This window comes from Podarcis liolepis, assembly GCF_965112155.1.
Source record: "Podarcis liolepis genome assembly, chromosome: 1".
Taxonomy (NCBI): Eukaryota; Metazoa; Chordata; class Lepidosauria; order Squamata; family Lacertidae; genus Podarcis; species Podarcis liolepis.
In genome coordinates this window covers 113,912,718-113,933,022 of record NC_139554.1, presented here as the reverse complement: position 1 = coordinate 113,933,022, position 20,305 = coordinate 113,912,718, and the positions used below count along the sequence as shown (strand labels likewise).

The window sequence follows — 20,305 nt, the reverse complement described above, 5'->3', positions numbered from 1 at the left end:
GAGTACAAATACCAGAACAACACATTCTCTGGCACGTACATTGACAATACAGTGGTACTTCGGGTTAAGAACTTAATTCATTCTGGAGGTCTGTTCTTAACCTGAAACTGTTCTTAACCTGAAGCACCACTTTAGCTAATGGGGCCTCCCACTGCCGCTGCGCCACCGCTGCACGATTTCTGTTCTCATCCTGAAGCAAAGTTCTTAACCCGAGGTAATATTTCTGGGTTAGCAGAGTCTGTAACCTGTAGCATATGTAACCTGAAGTGTGTGTAACCCGAGGTACCACTGTACTTGGACCCCATTGTTCTGTATCTAATGACTGTGTGAGAGGAAGGGAGCTTGTGCAACCAATCTTTCCCCTCCCCACTGATGCCCACTCAGCCTCATGAAAAGCCTCTTTGGAGGGTCAGAGGTCCTCCTGAACAGCGTTGGCCGTGTTGCAGCCAGCTGCTAAAGAGTTAAAGTTGGTCAGGGCACTGTGCGCAACCCTTCCATCTGCTCACACAACCAATGGCTACGACCTACTGAACTTTTGCAAAACTTTTACCTCAGGCCTTGAACCACACATTGTCCCGATCAATGAGATGTTAATGTGCTAAACATGCACATTGATTTTCTGAATTGTTTACATGGGAACATTAATAACCCTCCCCATATATGGCTACAATGAACCAATTGATTGCAGTTATTAACTTCCAGAGGCACCTGGTACATTGCTTTAACAATTGCAACCAACATATTTTTATCAAATATTATTTACATATTACTTACAATTGCTTTTCATTACAAAAGCAATCTTCAGATTTCTAACGTTAAAACTGCTCCCCTTGAATTATATATTTTCTGTTGTGTAAATATGAAACATGGATGACTACATTCTATATATTTTGCTTAACTGCACGATTTACAATTCAAGCCATTTAAATTGTGTTGATATAGAAATTATTTTCTCAGCACCCCTACAGTACTTTCTCAGATCTTCCAAAAGTTTATGTTCTTCCCTCTGCATATTTTAGGCAATCTAAGTCTCATTTAGAAGTGGGGAAATATTTCAAAGCATTGCTTACAGGTGTCTGTGTCAAGGGCTCCCCTTTCAGTTTCCAGTTAGCATGAATATCTTCCTCAGAGATTTCTGTATCAAAACGTGCAGTCTCTGTCTCAAATATTTCCACGCTATATAAGGGACGTACAATCTTAATATCACGATCTGTGAAGGGGAAAAAAACACGCACCAATATTATTAGCTTTCATGACAATGTTGATGAGCAGGGTTCTACGACAGAAGGATCAGGAAGATTTTATTTATGTGTTTATTAAGAAGATTTATACAGTATCTTGTCTTTCGAATGAATGATCCTCAGGGCGGTTTAAAATAGAATATAATAATACACCAGTAAGGGTGAACTTGCCTTCAATGTTCAGCTTAGCAGAAGTCTGATCAGTGCCGCAATCACAGGTATATTGACCAATGTCTTTCTTCAAGGCTTTTTTGAGGATGAGTATTCTCTTTTTGCCATCGGCCTTGATAATAACATTCTTAGACGGAGTTAGTTCTTGTCCGTCTTTAAACCATTTTACGGGAGCATTTGCTTTGCTAATTTCACATTGCAAAATCACTTCATCTTTCTCCACAGCCGTGTAATCTTGAAGCTTCCCAGTAAAATAAGGGTCCCCCTCTGCAAGTCAAGGTGAATATGTGACATTCTAAGATTACTCATACATTCAAAATTGTACCAACTTATGCAAGACAGTTCTCCTTTCAGGTAAGAGTGCTTTTTTTTAGATTTTCTATGTAGGATAAAGTTTTCTAAAAGCAAGTTTTTAAGCAACTTTAATAGAGCAAATTATTGTTATTAGGTAAAAGTAGCTGATTCTGCTTTTCATTTTGTTTCTTTTATACGGACCCGAAAGAAACGTGTTTCTGTGGTACACCACAAAGTGGTTTCTTATTTATTTATTATTTTGGTTATTTAAAAGAGATTTATACCCCGCCTTCCAGAGATTTGGATCCACAAGGCGGCTTGCAACAAATTCAAAACAAACTTAGACAATACGACATCCAAAAATTTGTAGGAGGGATGACGTTTTCCCAAAAACAAGACTAAAACAAAAATAAAATGGCAGCACAAAAACTTACAGCAGAGCCATATAAAGACACTGAAAGCTATTACTGATAATAAAAAAAACACAGGAAAATAGGACCATTTCAAAGTAAAGCCTGAATGACAATAACAAGCATGGGAGTTTGGAAAAAGGTCCCAACAGATAAAAACATAGAAAACTGCCTTTCACTCAGTCAGACCATAGGCTCATCTAACTACTGTCTACAGTGGTTGGTTGTAGCTATGCAGGGTTTCAGACAGGAGTCTTTTCCAATACTACCTGGAGAAGGAAGGGATTTAACCTGGGAGTTTTTGTGTGCAAGGCATGTGCTTTGCCACCGAAATATTCTTAACTGATGATTAGACTTGTAAGTGAAAAGGATGTTCTTTTAGATATGCTGGTCCCAGACCACTTAGGCCTTTATAGGTCAGGACTAGTACTTTGTATTGTGTTACCGGAAAGAAACAGGCAGCCAATGGATGCAATGTTTTAGAAAAGGGTGCAAATTCAAAGCAACAACCACAATGAAACAATGAACCAAAGGACAAATAAATAACAAAAGGATTGCTAATAGGGTAGCATGGCAGTATAACAGAACACATCAACTAGTGGCAGTCAATTGTCAGAAGCTTTCTGAAAGAGGACAGATGGCCCCCAAAAGAGGAGCTCATATGAACCTCTTCTTGAAAGCATGTTCAAAAGTATGAGGTCTGCTGCCAAGAAAGCCCTAATATGGAGGCAAATCTAGCTGTACCATAAGAATCTGGAATGGGATCTCCCCATAAGATTTAAAGAACTGCTCTGAGGAAGGGGAAGCCCATGTGAATAAAGCTTCTAAGCACACGGTTATGCTTCTAGTTGATGTTCTATCAAAGAAGAGCCATAATGTAAATCAAACTCAGACCACACATACCAAGGACAGTAAGTTTAGCTTCACACGATTTGCCCATAGCTTCCACTTTTATCTGAGAGGTGTCATCAATATTGAGATCTTTGAATGTGAGCGTATGGAATTTGCCATCGTCCTTCATTGAAACAACCTTGGTGGTATGGAGCCGTTGGTCATTCTTATACCAGATAACAGGGATATTGTCATGGGAAAGCTCAACAGTAAATTCTGCAGTCTCGCGCTCCTTTGCAGTTACATCCTTGAGAGGGGTAATGAATTGAAGGCGAATGCCTAAACCACAAAAGCATCTCGTTAAAGTTAAACTGTGACGAATCAAATGACATAAATATGAAAGCCAAACACACCGTCAGGAGAACCAGAGCTACAAACAAACCTTCAATGATCAGCTTTGCACTTGTCCGTTTGTCTTCAGCCTCAAACATATATTTAGCCTCATCCTCAAAAGCCACACTCTTAATGGCAAGTGCGTGCTTTGTGCCTTCTGTTATAATTTCAAATTTCTCATCCCCTTCAAGCTCTTGGGTTCCTTTCAACCAACGGAAAGTCTTCGGTTCCCTTGATACCTCACATTCAAACTTCGCAGGATCCTTCTCAAAGACTTTAATGTCACTGAGAGGAGTTATGAAGATGAGAGGCAGCTCTGAAATCAAACCGGGTTATTAAGAGTGTTAGACACGTGTTTGTTTGTTTTTTTATAAACTGCTCCAGCAATGGATTTTATTGATGTTGCTGGGCATTAAGAAAACCCTGCAAGATGGGTTGGGAGTTGATGCCTTCTGAAGCCTACCTTTCACTTTCAGATTTGCAGCGCTTTTCGCATTTGCAGCTTGGAAGGACACTTCTCCTGTCATATCCAGTTTGCAGTTGTAAAGAATCAAGACATGTTTCTTGCCATCTTCAATCATTTCACAATCCTGATTTTTATTTTTTATGAGGGTGGGGAAAAAAATAACAGATTTGTCCTAATCACTCATGTGTTCTCTAAAACTTTCTAAGAATTGTTTTTGTGTGTTTCTCTTAAAAACAACAACACTTGTGCTGTGGTTTGCTTGTTTTTTTGAAACAGACTTACAGGTGAAGCTGTTAAAGTTTCTCCCTTTAACTTCCAAATGGCATGAACATCAGGCTCAGAGATTTCAACCTCAAATCGTGCTGTTTCGCCAACAAATACTTCCACTCCATAAAGAGGACGCTCTATTTTTATCATACGAGCTGAAAGCAAATATGTATATATCTCAGATTTCCTGCCTTGACCAGTAAGGTGTACAATGTTTCGAAGAGGTTCTACTGAAGGAGGACAATCACTTACCCTCAATCTTAACTTCAGAATTTGTCTTGTCAGTTCCACAGTTACATTCATAATTTCCCTTATCAGCATCGGTTGCTTTTTTAATTTTTAATATGCGGCGCTTGCCATCAGTCTTGATGGAGATTCTCTTGGAAGCTACAAGCTCCTCACCATCTTTATACCATTTCACTGGCACATCTTTGCTAAGTTCACACTCCAGAATGATATCATCTTTCTCAACAGCGGTATAATCTTGCAATTTCACAACGAAATATGGGTCGGCCTCTACAAGATATGGGTCAGGTAAGAAGTGTTGTTGTATTTTTTTGAAGAGGTTAGTAATCAGAGTGAATTAGTACATGAAAAACATAAATACTAAAATACATAAAGATATGTATTTTATACATACATATAATAGATACAGATCCAACCAGTAACAAAATGTGACAACATAAATTACCTAAAACCTTCAGGTTTGCCTTAGTGTGCAATGCCTTCACTTCAGCCTTGATTTCGGAGATGTCATCAAGTGTCACTTCTCTAATTTCTAATTTGTGTTTCTTCCCTTCTACAGAAATGAGAACCGTTCTGCTATTGTGGATTTTCTTATCATTTTTGTACCAGGTTACTGGCATATCTTCATGAGAAAGCTCAAAATCAAAGTGGGCTGTTTCTCCTTCCTTCACTGTCTGATCTTTGAGTGGGGAGATAAATTTCAGCCGGACACCTGAAATAGAGGGAAAGACAATTAATGCCATCCGGTCATAAGCAGTGACTGATTCCTGTTGTGACTTTTACAGTGTAATTCTTGACAGTAATGAACTTGCCTTCCACAAACAATTTTGCAGTGCTTTCCTTCCCTTCGACTACAGCAGTGTACTCTCCTTCATCATCAAACTGAGAATCATTGATGACCAGAATGTGTTTTGTTCCATCTGCAATTATGTCAAATTTATCTCCAACTTTGATTATGTCAGTGCCTTTAGTCCATATCACATTGGCTTCCCTGGTGAGCACACATTCAAACCTCGCCTGCCGTTTCTCTGGTACAGTCACATCTTTCAAAGGCACAGCAAAGTCCAGCTCGATTTCTGCAAATAAAGAGAATATTGAATATTTCCCCCCAGATACTACAATGGCAGAAACGACAGGCTAATTGGAGACACATTCTTAGTGAAACACTTTACCTTTCACTGTCAAAATAGCTGAAGTCACTGCATTCAATGCCTGGTAGAGAACCTCTCCAGCCTGGTCTAGTTTGACTTTGTGTAAGGTTAAGAAGCGTTTTCCTCCTTCGGCTCTGATCTCACAAGTCTGGAGGGAAAAGATGAAAAAGTTCATGGTAACAAAAGAAAATTCTAATCAAAGCATGTTTTGTTGATTTTAAAGCAATAGCTCGTAAAGTCCTCAAAATGTGATGGTGAAGTCCTCTATGTAATTGAAGTGATCCAGGGCCAAGATATTTCCATGGTCTTCCATCCTCCTCTGAGCAGTGGCGGAGCTTCATGCTCCGGCACCAGGTGGGGGGCGGAGAGCAGGCGGGGGCAGGGCTGGCACGCGTCCTGGGGCGGGGCACACATCCTGGGGGTGGGGCACGCTGCCTGCAGCAGTGTGGCGCGTGTCCTGGGGGTGTGGCACCCAGCACGGGCGGGGGGAGCAGCCACAATGGCACCCCACCAGGATCACGCTGCCGGGGGCAGTGCCCCCCCACTCCTCTTCCTCCACAAGTGCCTCTGAGGTAAACAAAACTTGGGGCTGTCCATAGTACTCAATAACAATCGCCCTTAAATTCCTTGCATATGTGGTAACAAAAGTCTTCTTAGGGTCGCAAGTAAAATTCTGACGGTGAGCTATACAGTGAGCTAGGATCAGTTGTTTATGTTGTGTGGAGATACCCTGCTCTTGAGATTTTAAGCTTCATAATTAAAATGTGCCTCTTTGAAAACCACACTAACGTTAACTATAAGCCCAAACGGTTCTAAATCCTTCTTTAAGGTATTCTGCAGGGCCACAATTGATCAACATAATTATACTACATTCAAATTCACGAGGTCTTAAATACAGATTCTTACAGGTGAGGGCCTGAGTGTTTCTCCTTTCAGTTTCCATTCACCGGGGACATCGTCTTCAGAAATCTCACAGTCAAAGTTGGCTGTTTCTTTTTCATAAATAGTGACATCTTCAATGGGCTTAAGCAGATCAACTTCACGTTCTGGCATTTAGAAATGAACAAATTAATAACATCTATGCAATCAAGACAGTACTTCAACAGTCTTGCGGGCTTTCATCTTTTTTCTTACTCCCCGGCAAATGTATTGCATAAAGATCAAAAGACACTTACCACCCAGGGTCAGTTTAGCTGGGTATCTCTTCCCTTCAACTTCCACGGCATATTCTCCGAGATCTTCTGGCATGCAGTTCTTAATTTTGAGGAAGAGATGAGGTCCATCTTTTACAATTTCTGTTTTGTCATTGGGTTCAAGAGGAATCTCCTCATCACCTTTGTACCATTTAATATTTGGTGTGTCCTTCACGACATCACAAGCAAAGGTAGCAGTACCCTTTGGTTTCACATGCTGGTCTCTAATAGGCTTCACTAGCCAGTCTTTTATCACTTCTGTATAACAAATGACAAAAAATTAATAACCATTAGAATTAGCATAATACATGTAGAGATGAATGGCAAGGGTCCTTTGCGCTATGAGAGAGAGAGAAAGGTTGCCCATCTCTTCTTTCTAATTGTATTAAAGGGCTACCACATAGCCAAAGTGCCATGAAAACCTGGATAACACAGAATAAAATGTCTGGGCATTGCCACATATGTTATTAATTAAAAATATACAACAAAAGTGTTGGGGTGTTTCTGCTTTGAATATATTTTTAAAATGGAAAAGTAGAATTTATTTTTATTTTAATTATTATTTTTCTTACTTGGAAACGCCTATATGCCTATATATATATATATATATATATATATATATATATATATATGCAGAAACCCAAACATATTTTTGATGGCCTCATTTTGCTCAGAACTGCTGGAATCTGATGTTATTGCTAAATATTCCTCCCCCCACCCTCAAATAAGATTACCCAAAGTGAGTCATGGATGACCACAGATCTTCAGTCTTGTGAACTGAATTGGTATAGTTGTTAGTACTTCTACAGAGGCAATTTTATAAACTTTGCACAGGTTGATATATTTCCACCTGAAGCTTTTGGGAGTACAGCAATGTGAGATATTGTGACTGAATCATTTTCTAACTGGCAATTAAATACTGAGTTCCAGTTCTAGTCAAACCAGCTCTTCACTAAAGACCTTCAGATGATTTCAGTACTAATTACACAATCAACTTAAGTAAAAACCAATCATCTTAAATAGGTCAGTGAAGATAGAGTAAGGTAAAAGGACTAGCATATAAGAGCAAAAATAATGCACAAGGCTTAATATTACTCAATAGAATTTCTTCATATCCCAATTTTATCCCAAGCACACACTACACAGTTTTGCAATTTAACTTACCAACCACTTTCACAGTTGACTGACAGATGAGGTCAGTATTATCCACAGTCACAGTGTATACACCTCCATCAGTGTCATCGGCATCCATGATTGTAACGGCGCGCTGCAAACCAATAATACCCAGAGCAAATTTTCCAGATTTGTCTTTAATGATTTTCCCATCTTTTCTCCAGACCACATCTCTCTCTTTGTTCAGCTCACAACTTAGATAAAAGGGTTGCCCTTTGATGACAGTAAGCTCCTCCTCCAGAGTCTTCACGAAGCGCACTGGTAATTCTAGGGAACAGGAGAAGTGTTATTTGCATCTTTTCCCCACTCCCACAAACCAGTGGTTCCCAATTGGTTGTCCACAGACTCCAAGGGGGTCACAGAATCATAGAATTATAGCATTGGAAGGGACCACAAAGGTCTTCTAATCCAACTCCGTGCTATGCAAGGACTCAAACCCACAACCCTGAGATTAAGAGTCTCATGCTCTTATGCTCTGAGCAATCTACACTTGGCGTAACCTGCACAGGGGGTCCATGGTACCATTCACGTAACAAAAACTACCATAGAGAGATTCCCTCCCCCCCCCAAAAAGCAGGGGGTTTGTGGCTTGGTTTTTGAAGTACAGGAAGTCCACAGGACTTAGCTAAATGGGAACCATTGCCATAAACTACAGTATAGAAATTTAAGCTGTCGCATTAGAATGATCACCCTAACTTCAGAGATCAACATGTGCTCATATAGACTTGCTTATCTCTTGGATTTGAGGTGGATCCCATTCATTATAGGGGTGTGACATGCATGCATAAAGCAATATTCTTCTCGGCCAGGAAATTCTGTGCACGCATCAGAGTACCTATGCCCAGAATAAATTGTCAAATTAGGGGCAAGTATATATAATTTAATTTATGTAGGAAGACCCCGTGCCTTGCTATCACTAAAACTAAGGTCATGTAATGAAGTAAACACACACTCCTTAGCTACTTCTGTTGTCTCCCCTGTGTTAATATATTGATTGTAACACACTTGGGACCAGGGTCCAGTTCCATTGTGTTTTGTAAAATATTGTGCTGTGGATGGCATTAATTACATCTAATGCAAATAAAATGTAACTTTGGGGCATAAATAACATCTATATAAGCAACTCAAGCCCAACTGGAAATGCCGTAAAATACCTTCAACAATTAGTTTCGCTGTAGAGGTCTTTTCTTTATTTCCCAGTTTCAGTACACAAGTGTATTCCCCAGCGTCTGAAAGCTGGACGTCAATAATGTGGAGCTTTCTGTCTTTCCCATCAGAGAGGAACCTGTGCTTAGGACTCTCGCGGATGTTGCTGCCATCTTTCATCCAAGAGGTAATGGCAGTGGAGGGAGAGATGAGGCACTCAAAGATGGCGGAAGAGCCTACCGACTCTGCTTCTGTCAGCACTATGTCTTTAATTTCTGTAACAAACTTGAGGGGCACAGCTTTCAGCTGGTATGTGAAAGGAGGCTCATCTGGAGGTTTCTCGCCACCACTTCCTGGTCTTAATTTCCTCCTCTCGGCATCTGCTGGTGAAGGTGTCTTTTTGGCTACAAGTAATATATTTAAAAGGGATATTTGTATGAATCTCACAGTTAAAGTCAGCAGAGGTGTGATGAAAGATGACAAGTCTTAAACACAGCAGGAAAAGCATGCAGTTATTTCTGTTCAAGTGGCAATTTGTTTATCCCTAGAACATTTAAATCTATTCTATATACAAGCCAGTCAGTTCTGTCCTTTTGACATTCCAATCCCATTCTAGCATGACCAAGACACAAAATGCAAGGCATGGCTGTGGCATGTAGAAGCCGATCTTGGTCCTTTGTGGTTCCTACAGACAAAGTATTGTTCTGCCCAAAGAGCAAAACACTTCATACTTCCTTTCTTTAATTTGATTGCAATATTCATCCACCCCACCCCCACTCTTATTGTCTACTTATTGAAGTCCAGGAATATTACATAAAAACCAGATACAATTATTCTAGTTTTTTATGTGATCCTGTTAATTTAGGCATGCTAAAGCCAATCTCTTGTTTTAAGTACCATTTGCACTTTGGGAAAATGGTTACATGAAAACACGGGGTGGCGTTTAGCTACCTTTTTCTCTGCATAGATCCAGTAAAATTAATGCACATGAGTAAGTTAGGTCTACAGTCAAACCTCGGTTCCTGAAAGCCTCCATTTTGGAATGTCTCGGCTCCCGAATGCCGAAAACCCGGAAGTAACTGTTCTGGTTTTTGAACGATTTTCGGAATCCGAACATGGTATGCGGCTTCCATTTTGAGTTTTCGTATTGTATTTAGGCTTCCAATTTCAGTTTTCAGTTGCCGAACGTTTCGCAAGTCAAATGGTCTTCTGGAACGGATTACGTTCGACAACCGAGGTTTGACTGTATTAATTTCAATAGGTCTCTACTTTGAGTAAAATTTAGCTTACTACTGCCTAGGTTCTCTGAAAGAAGAGACACTACTCATTGTAAAAATGTTGACTACAAAGGGTGTGTGAGTGTCTTTGACATTCATTTATCAAATGACTCACAGGTTTATTCTAGATAGTCAGTTTTTTGGTAGTTCATAGCATAAATACTGGGACTGTTGATCACAGACTATATATTTAAAGAGGCTGGGGGGCAGTTTTCCATTTTATAATCTCTCTTACCTTTAATAGGAAGTTTAGCCTTGCCAGCTTCCTCCTTTGGTGTAGTTTTAGGCTCTGACATAAAACAGCAACAGCAGTATTAGATAATGAAGTCCAGTTTAAACTATTATCTATCTATCTATCTATCTATCTATCTATCTATCTATCTATCAGCTATTATTTCCTCAAAGTGTTGCTTCTTCTTGCATTCATATTACTTCTGAGAAGTTGTGCATATTGAAATGAATGAATGGTTTAATTCAGCCTCATTTCCCTCCCTCATGGTAATGGTCGTTTCATCCTCTTGGACCCTCAAGCCCTCCTGCTAAGTGTACCCATTTCCCCATCTGCTATCATTGAGTCCTGGGTAAAAGTCTTGCCTGTGTGGCAGAGACTGTATTGGGGTTATACATGTGCATGTTATTTAGGACAGTGTCCATTCAAGGTTTGGGCCCCAGATGCTGTTGCACTACAACTCCCTTCACCATTGATTAAGGAGGCTGGGAGTGATGGGAGTTGTAGTCCAACCACATCTGAAGACTCGACGTTGAAGAACACTGATAGCACAACAAGATGTGATCCTTAAAGCTTCTTTAGTGAGTTGTGTATTGTAAATATTTTTGTTAGTAAGAACATTTAAACTCTCTCATGATTGTTGTGCTCATGACTACTCATACAAAAGTTCATAGAATTGTGACACAACCCTGCTCTTGAATATATTACAGAATAGTAATACAGTCCCGCCCTTGAATATATTACTGACGTAATAGTCATACCTGCTTTCTTTCCAACCACTGGCGTTGTTAAAGGAGCTGCTTCAGGTTTGGGTTCTGCGGGAGGCTTAGGAGATTTTAGGGCTGTAGAAAAAGTTATATATATTTACTGAGGTTGCAATCCTCAACACACATACTAGGAAAGCCACACTGAGTTAAGTGGACCTACTTCTGCACAACAATGATTAACATTAGACAATGCACATTTTTAAAAATCCTTTTAGTCTGCAATCCTACACATATTTACCTGGGAGTAAGTCCTATTGAAGGCAATGGGGCTTACTTCTGAATAGACATACATAGGCTTGCACTGCTAGTACTTCTTAGAACCATGAAATAGATTTTCACTAGCCTTAGTTTGTCACAGAAACAGACAGTGGTATTAGCTGGGATGAATCTTTAACAAGCAAACTTGTTGGAATAATCTTTAACAAGCAAAACATAAGCAGAACACTACAGAATTCTCAAATGTGATTGCATAATTTACAAATGCAAAAATGTAAGCCCGCAGTCTGAAAAAACAAGGAGTTGCACCAGCACATAAGGGCATAGGGTGGGATTAAAAATTATTCATGTTATATTGGTGCTCCATTGATTTTATGCTAACGCCAGAGTTAGCTAGATTGGAGGAAAATGGTCTATAATCAGTGGTTTCAAAATGTCCTACCTGTAGCAGGCTTTGGTTCAGGAATTGTGGCTGGTTTAGGCTCTGGAACTTTGAACAAAAATAATAACAAGTGGGTCAATCAGGGTTTTTTTTAACAGAACATTGCAAAACCAAAAAAATGCATAAAAATAGTTGGAGAGACAAACAGCACAGTTAACAGAAGCCTTAAAGACATTCCTATACTACTTCAGGGGAACAGAACAGGCTTGAACCATATAAAGACAAATAAGAGAACATTTAATGAAGAAGAAGAAGAAGAAACGACGAGGTACTGCATGAAGAATTAGGGAGCAGCTGGAAGAGCACAAAGATGGGAGCATTTATAGCTGGCTTGTTTTAAAGATTAGTGCAGCTCACAGACCAATATTCAAGATCAAATGCGCTTTTAGTTGTATAAGCGATTATAAGAGCACTGCATGTTTGTACCTTTTGCTGGTTCAGGCACAGGTTTTTCTTTTTCTTCCCTTTTCTTGAAAGCTGGGATCTCAGTTTTCTTCTTTTCAACCTCCGGCACTTAAAAAAAATATTTGTTTTATGCGGAAGCTGAATTCATATATTTTGACTTCCCTGATGCATTAATCGAGTTTATCCTGAGCCATGTAGCTGGTGTGATTTATTTAAAACAAATAAGAAATAAGTTCAAAGCCTGTCAAAACACTGTATGTGGCGAAGATGAACAGCTGGGACACAATAGCGATAATGAGGAAGACAGATCAAAACTATCAATTATAGAATATGTCAGATGTAGCTTTCTACAAGAGTTCTTACAAAGTGAAGACTGAAAAGACAGAGTGTGTCAAGGGGATGGGAGAGGGAAAGTTGTTACATTGCAGATTGTGTCCCCAAATTTCTGAATATTCCAAATGGTTGGGATTTTTCTTTCCATGCTGAAGAACTATTCCAAATTCAGATGGCTTACTGTTTCAGATTCAGAAAGTATTTGTGAATATGGGGTCTAAGAAGGGTCTCCTACTGCTTAACCTCATGGCAATCTGATTTTCGTTGTACCTTCAGGCTTCTTAATCTTTTCAAGAGGCTTGGGTGGAGCTTTTGGTTCCTTCTCTGGCTTAGGTTCTTCCTCTGGTTTCTTAACTGCTCTTGTGACTTTAAAAAAAAAACAATTTTCTGTGATGAAGTGATGAGGAACTTTATTAATAAATGACATAGGCTAACAAATAGGCTTGGTTTTACATCTGGAGAATAGTGACCTCTTATTTCTCAAGGCTGATAAACTGATCACCACTTAAAATCTGCATGGTGTGATAATCTACAACCAAGTCTCCAAAGTCCTTTTTAGAATTGCAGGTGAAATCAAAGCACTAATTACTGTATATTCAAAAGCAAAAGCAACAACAGCTTTCTTTATGTTGCAAATAATGTAGACACCTTAGAACTTCCAACTGTCTGGGAGCTTCCAGCATCAGCTATGGTTGCTAGTAGAGCTTTCTGCCTAGAATCGGCATGTCTAGAACTAGCATTTTCTTTGAACCAGCAAAGGAGTTAACCTGCTTGAGTTTATGGGCTTCTCGAGATCCTATAGTTGGATGCAAGAAGAAGCTGAAGTGTTTTAGCTGTTGCAGTCAGACCTCACAATGTGGCGTTAGGACTGGAATATCACAGCAGTGGGGTCCTCCAGTTTTTGAAAAAAGCAACACGGCTAAATTACCTTTTTTCAAAACAACTTCTTCTTTAGGTGGTGGAGCGGGAGGCTCAGGTGTGGGTCTCCGTGGCTTCAGTCCAGGTGCTTAAAATGATATTAATTTCAGAATAAGCGCATATGCAATCATCTCCATTGGCATTTAAAACTGAAAAACCTCCTATTATAAGAGAGCTATACCTTTCAGTTCCATTTGAATGATCACAAAACATGGAGAAATTCGCTACTTTACTTTACTTTTCTCTTTGTTAAGTTTGGTATACTTTATTTCAGAAGGAGTTCTTTAAAAAACTAAAACAACCACCACCATTTTTGTTGCTAAACTTTAATTTTTGACTTTAACTTTAGTATATACAGTGGTACCTCAGTTTTCGATCATAATCCGTTCCAGAAGACTGTTCGACTTCTGAAACATTCGGAAACTGAGGCACAAAGGGCAGCCTGAAAAATCAATGGAGAAACTTTGGGGGGGGGGCCCTCAGTGGAATACATTTGACTTCTGAGGCACATTAAAAAACAGAAGCATTTACTTCAAGGTTTTCGGCGGTTGAAAACCGAAATGTTTGGCTTCTGAGAAGATCGAAAACTGAGGTGCCACTGTATAATATTGTTAGTCATGATAACAAGGCCATGATGAAGAAGCCACAGAATACTCCATCCGAAATGAAAGTATGCTTCAGTAAAAAGAAAATAGGAAAAAAGTGAATCGAGTTGAACACAAAACAACCACTGGAAGTCACACATGGAAATGGAATGAAAAATATACTACTTTGTGAAATATACTAAAAACTACAGTCTAGTGCTCTTTAAGATGAGAACAAGACACAAGGGTCTGTGGACAACTTACCACATAGTGGCTGCTTGGGCTGGGGAAGGGCCTTCTTAGGATACATGCAGCCTGAAGACTTTACATTGCTTACTTTGGTTCTAGCATATCTGATCATACAAGAATTTGTTTTCACTGGATCTATATATACTTAGCAGAGAGGACATCCACTTCGGTTGAAACTTTAATAGATTGTGTAGCCACAATGTTCCTTCTTCACATGAGCTATAAAGACCCTATAACCAAGTTTTTCGCTGTGAATTTTGCGTGAAACTATTATTGCAAAAGTGTGTGCAGTGGTGGGGTGGAATCTTGTTTTGGGAAGAGGATCTATTTCCCTCTGATTTGAGATGGTGGGAAAAGAACAGATTTTTCAAAAGTAAATGCAATTCTTGTAGGACCAAATATTACTTAGGTGATACACTTTGAAATATTAAATTATGTTTGATTCTTTTCATGATGCTGTATAAGACCAGAATATTGCAAAATGTGGGATGTGGAGTAATTTTTTTATGGAACCTTTAAAAAGGCTACATATAGTTGTTTATTTTGATAATCCACTACTGATTTTCATTAGGAAGTAATAAATCTTCCTCCCTGTCTATAATGCTTTGAGTTCCATTTTCTCTATCCTTAATTCTGAATGCTAGCTATATTACATCCATGCTTGGCACATGCACTTTCAAATAACTAAATACAATCCAAAGAACTATAAAACAAGTTTCACACACTCAGTAGGACTCTGGACTTCTGAATCTCAGACAGCAAACAAACATGCCACACGTTGACTGGTGTTTGAAACTCAGGAGAGTTTCAAAAGCAGTTTGTGAGGTGACATCGTCGTCATCATTTGTTAAATTTATAACCTTTCCTTCCTTCTGAAGGAGCCCAGGGCAGCAAACACACAAAAGACAAAACAATTAATTCATCTAAAAACACCCAATACAATTCCAATACAGATGCAGACTGGGAAAGATCTCTATTTAAAAGGCTTGTTGAAAGAGGAAGATCTTCAGTAGGTACCAAAAAGGCAACAGAGACATCACTTGTCTAATGTTTAATAGGACAGAATTCCAATGGGTAGGTGCCAAGACACTTAAGGCCTGATTCCTACATTATGTGGAACAAAGCTCTTGGTAAGATGGTATCTGAAGGAGGCTCTCTATCTGCAAAGCACAGTGACTGATTGAATGTAATGGGAGGTTTTCTACACCATGCATAAGGCCTTAGAGCACAGGTAAAATTAACTACCTGGATTGCAAACCCTAATTACAAATTTAGAAACAATAAAAAAAATGAAAACCATCAGTGAGTAGGGACATTAGACTGAAAACCATTCAGACAACATTAAGTTAGACTTACATTAATATATTAACAGCGCAATCCTATACACACCTACTCAAAAGTAAGTTTAATCAGGCTTACTCCCAGGTGAGTGGGAATAGGATGGCAGCCTAAAGTCCACACTTTCAAAGAACATTATTATGTGTCAATAGGCATTAGTTATAAAACTGGGGCTTAGTAAAAGTTGTTAAATACTGTTGGGGTTGCTGCTGATACCTTTAAGCTGAACCTTTTCCTCCTTAACCTCCTCTTTTGGTGGGAAAGGTACACGGGGTTTGGGTTTTTCAGGTATCTTCTTCTCCGGTTCTGGTTCTTTAAATGATATTGCGGTAGATTCAGTGCTAATGTAATTATACTATATAAACCTCAGATGTAAACCATCTAATGTAACAAAGGAAATAAACTACTTTTATAGACTCCATTCGTAAAACTCCCAGTAATGCAAGTGCCAAAATAAACAACTCAGCTCAAAATATCTGATGGCCCATAGGTTCAAGAAAGTTTTTGAAAAAGTCATTAGTAAACTTCCAAGTCAATTAAGAGGGAGAGGTGTTTACATGGTCAAAGATAATGGGAATCACCAACACAGTTACAGAAAGCAATACAACGTAGGAAATACACGCATACAAACACACACACAAAAAATAACAAAACAAAACATACTGGAGTATACACATCACGGAACAAACGCACCTAAGTCTTACTCAGCAAGATGGAGATGGTACAAAAGAAAGTGGTATATTTCATTCACACTTTAGTATATACCTTCATCTGGAATTATCTCCTCTGTTTCTGGAATAGGAACAGGTACTGGTTCTTCCGGTTCAATTTCCTCTGTAACTTCTGGCTCTTTAAAGAATATCGACAATGAAGATAAGATTGCCATTTAAAAGATCAAATGGCAAGAAGAATTGGAGACACATTGCACAAAATAGCGGGGACATTATTACAACATACACACTCACAGACAAACACACCAGTGTCACAGTGTATTTTTTTACATAAATGGATGGAAGGCCCTTAAATGGATGCTTTCGTAAACAGAAATTGCATCAGGCCTCTAGGAACCCTCTGCAGCCCTCTGCACAAAGGCCTATATAGTCTGCATTTGATGGGGCTTTAGAAAAGTGTATGTCCAGATTATATTCACACATATTTTAAAGAAGGATTGTTGCCATCAGATTCACAGATTTTATATATATATACATGTGTTTTTCCCCTTCAAAGAAGTTGGGGCAGCTTTGATTGCCTGATAAGGTCCAACTTTGTATGAAGCAACTATTTGATGCAGCTGTGTTTCATTCAAATGTTCACAATTCAGATCCCTCAACATAAAGGCAATAGCTACAGTTCTGGTGTGAAATCTAAGAATCCCCTGCCAACTCTTGAGGGCTCGATCCAGAATGTTGAATTGAAGTACTGCAGCACATCATTGGTCAAATGTGCCTCTGGGACCATGGGATCAATAAAAATTTGGGCCAAAGCCCCAGGTAGACTTGCTGCTGCTGGACAAAAAAGGAAAGAAAAAGCCCTGCTTCTGATTTCTCCCTAAGGCCCCTATAAATGAGGCCAGTACTATAATTGCAACCAAAAGGAGTGCAACACCACACAGCAGAAAGATGACAAAAAGGCCAAAGCCAATTTGTGCAAAATGAGATAATTGAAGTATTAGCTTCAGTCTTTAATGGCAAATCAAGATTCTAAGCGTGGGTTTTCCACGGTTAGAATTGCTCGCAGTCATTGAAGACTGTGGCCTGAAATCTGTAATAAGGTAGAATGGCAGACTTTAAACAGAAGGACATCATAAAGAACAGACAGTCCTCTACCACCACCACCCCACCTTACATATACATACAGGACCACATAAAACGTAAGACCAAACAAAGCGGACATAGCAGTCTGGATAAGAATGACGTCGTGATTAATAGGGAGAGCTACCTTCTGCAGGCAGAGGTTCCGGCTCTTTAGGAACAGCAAGAGGGGCCTCTTCTTCTGGCACAGGTTTCTTAGGGACTTCAGGGACTTCAAGAAATGTTAATTAGTTTTACTTTCATGTAGGTAAAACAAACAAGGCATTAAAAGCAAAAGCGGAGCTGCTGAAGTTACCTATTATGTTTGGACACAAACACTCCCTCACCCCCATCCCCTCCCAAGTTAGGCTCAGCCTGTCATTTATACACATTAGTACGATTTACAAATCCAACAGCTGAACCAAACGCAGCAAGCAAGATAATGATTTTCTCTGTGAATGATAAAAGTACCTTTTGCGGGAGGAGCTTCTGGTTTTTTAAGTGCAGCAGCTGGTTTTTTCTTTTCGGGAACAACTTTCTTGGGCTCTTCAGGCACTTTAAAGATAATATTTCTATTTTTACTTTGAGAAATATTGAAGTAAGAGGTACCAAGATGTTAAGAAGAGGAACGAAGAATTAAGGACGTATCAAAAGCAAGATTAATGCTACAGACAGATACATAGACGTACATCGTATCTAGAGACATACAGACTTTGTATTATACATACAGAGTTCGTATTATAAAATGAACACTAGGTTATTTCAGTCAAGCAAAAACTATAGGAGAGACAGTACAGAAGAAGAGAGTATTTTAAGAAGAACAAAGAAATTTTCTTCTTTAGGTGTGGACATATACCTTTAGCTGGTGGCGGTTTGACTTTTTTAGCCACAGGAACTGGTACTTTCTTTTCTGGAACAGCTTTCTTGGGTACCTCAGGCACTTTAAAGATATTAGTTGGTTTGTTAAAAGACAGGGGAAAAATAGACCCATCAACCCACAGGCACATCAGACATCACCTTCATCCAGCTTCAAATGAATAATTCTTCCTGAATCTGTTTCCATTCATACATTTAAGTTTTTTTTTACTTTCATGTCAATTAATAATGGAAATTTCAAATTCTTGCAGGCCTAAGCAAATTGCTTTGCAGAATCAGAAAGAACCTTTCTCTCTTTCACACACCCACACACCAATGTATACACACAACAACTTTGTTTCCAAGAGCAGTTTTTCGAATTGCTCAGCAGAAAGTTGGCAAAGCAACGCTTGTCAACATTCTGCTTTAAGGAAGACATACTCTTTGTACGGGAAAAGATTATGCCATATACCTTTTGCTGGTTTCTTAGGTACTTCCGTAGGCTCGCCAGGAGCAGCAATGACTTCTGGTTCCTCAGGAGCAGCTCTAGGTGCTTCAAGTGCAAGAATGTCCTCAGACCCCTCAATGACGTATTGTTCTGCCTCTTCCAACTCATAAGCTGCAGCGCTCTCAGGTTCCCCAAAAGCAGTTATGGCCTCTATGTCTTGGTGGACGGAAACATGTTGCCGCTCTCTCTTTCCAATAAAAGTCTGCACCTCTCGTTCCTCTTCGTGCTCTTCAATCTCTTTAGCTGGTGGGCGTTCTGGTTTTTTGAACAAGGGTTCGGGCTTCTTGGGCGGTGCCGCAAGCTCTGGTTTTTTAGGCACAGCGGCAGGTTTCGGCTTTTTCGTCACCACGACGTGTTCTAGTTTCTTGGGAGCAGCTTCGGGTTCAGGTTTCTTAGGCGCAGCAACAGGCTTGGGTTTCTTGGGCACAAGAGCAGGTTTAGGTTCCTCAGGAGCAGCAACGACTTGGGGTTCCTCAGGGACAGCAACAGGCTCAGGTCCTGTAAGGGAAACGATGTCCTCGGACCCCTCAATGACGTATTGTTCTTCTTCTTCCATCTCATAAGCTGCAGCGCTCTCAGGTTCCTCAAAAGGAGTTATGGCCTCTATGTCTAGGTGGACGGAAACATGTTGTCGCTCTCTCTTTCCAATAAAAGTCTGCACCTCTCGTTCCTCTTCGTGCTCTTCGATCTCTGTAGCTGGTGGGCGTTCTGGTTTTTTAAACAAGGGTTCTGGCTTCTGAGGCTCCGGTTTTTTAGGTACAGGAGCAAGTTTCGGCTTTTTAGGCACTGCAATAGGTTCTGGTTTCTTGGGTGCAGCTGCAGGTTCTGGCTTTTTAGCTACAGCAGTAGGCTTCGGCTTTTTTGGCACAATAGCAGGTTTCATTTCTTCCGGAGCAGCAACGGCTTCTGGTTCTTCTGGGACAGCTTCGGGTCCTTCAAGTGAAATAATCTCCTCTGATCCCTCAATAAAGTATTGCTCAGGCTCTGTGATCTCAAAAGCTGAAGCACTCTCGGGTTCTTCAAGTGCAACTATAGCCTCTATGTCCTGGTGGACAGAAACATGTATTCGCTCTCTGTACCCAACAATCGTTTGCACCTCTCGTTCTTCTTCATATTCCAAGGTCTCTTTAGCAGGTGGGCGTTCTGGTTTCTTAAGTACAGCCTTTGGTGGTTTCGGCACGGCTGCAGCTTCTGGTTTCTTAGGGACAATGGTAGGCTTGGGTTTCTTAGGCACAATAGCAGGTTGACGTTCTTCGGCAACAACAGTGACGACTTCTTCTTCATACTCAACAGTGACTTTTTCTTCTTCATAAACACTAATGGTCTCTGGTTCTTCAGACACAGCAAAGCGTTCTGGTTCTTTAGGTAAAACAAGAGTTACTTTTTAAACTGGCACAGTTTTCCGAAGTACT

General features: G+C 39.8%; 1 protein-coding gene across 1 annotated transcript in view; it reads right to left on the bottom strand.

The window, feature by feature from the left end:
- Positions 1 to 20,305, bottom strand: part of LOC310691422 (titin-like) — a 284,446-nt gene that overhangs the window by 103,932 nt on the left and 160,209 nt on the right. The window contains exons 165-190 of the mRNA XM_083471213.1: positions 18,858 to 20,252; positions 18,387 to 18,470; positions 18,002 to 18,085; positions 17,679 to 17,762; positions 16,506 to 16,589; positions 15,957 to 16,052; positions 13,580 to 13,657; positions 12,922 to 13,017; positions 12,340 to 12,426; positions 11,914 to 11,961; positions 11,250 to 11,330; positions 10,495 to 10,548; positions 8,991 to 9,386; positions 7,828 to 8,103; positions 6,646 to 6,921; positions 6,377 to 6,516; positions 5,492 to 5,618; positions 5,132 to 5,395; positions 4,765 to 5,031; positions 4,326 to 4,589; positions 4,089 to 4,228; positions 3,804 to 3,930; positions 3,390 to 3,656; positions 3,020 to 3,286; positions 1,413 to 1,679; positions 1,071 to 1,210 (exon numbers count right to left, since the gene is read on the bottom strand). Of these exons, the coding sequence (XP_083327339.1) occupies positions 1,071 to 1,210; positions 1,413 to 1,679; positions 3,020 to 3,286; positions 3,390 to 3,656; positions 3,804 to 3,930; positions 4,089 to 4,228; positions 4,326 to 4,589; positions 4,765 to 5,031; positions 5,132 to 5,395; positions 5,492 to 5,618; positions 6,377 to 6,516; positions 6,646 to 6,921; positions 7,828 to 8,103; positions 8,991 to 9,386; positions 10,495 to 10,548; positions 11,250 to 11,330; positions 11,914 to 11,961; positions 12,340 to 12,426; positions 12,922 to 13,017; positions 13,580 to 13,657; positions 15,957 to 16,052; positions 16,506 to 16,589; positions 17,679 to 17,762; positions 18,002 to 18,085; positions 18,387 to 18,470; positions 18,858 to 20,252 (5,489 nt within the window). The remainder of the gene's footprint in view (positions 1 to 1,070; positions 1,211 to 1,412; positions 1,680 to 3,019; positions 3,287 to 3,389; positions 3,657 to 3,803; positions 3,931 to 4,088; positions 4,229 to 4,325; positions 4,590 to 4,764; positions 5,032 to 5,131; positions 5,396 to 5,491; positions 5,619 to 6,376; positions 6,517 to 6,645; positions 6,922 to 7,827; positions 8,104 to 8,990; positions 9,387 to 10,494; positions 10,549 to 11,249; positions 11,331 to 11,913; positions 11,962 to 12,339; positions 12,427 to 12,921; positions 13,018 to 13,579; positions 13,658 to 15,956; positions 16,053 to 16,505; positions 16,590 to 17,678; positions 17,763 to 18,001; positions 18,086 to 18,386; positions 18,471 to 18,857; positions 20,253 to 20,305) is intronic.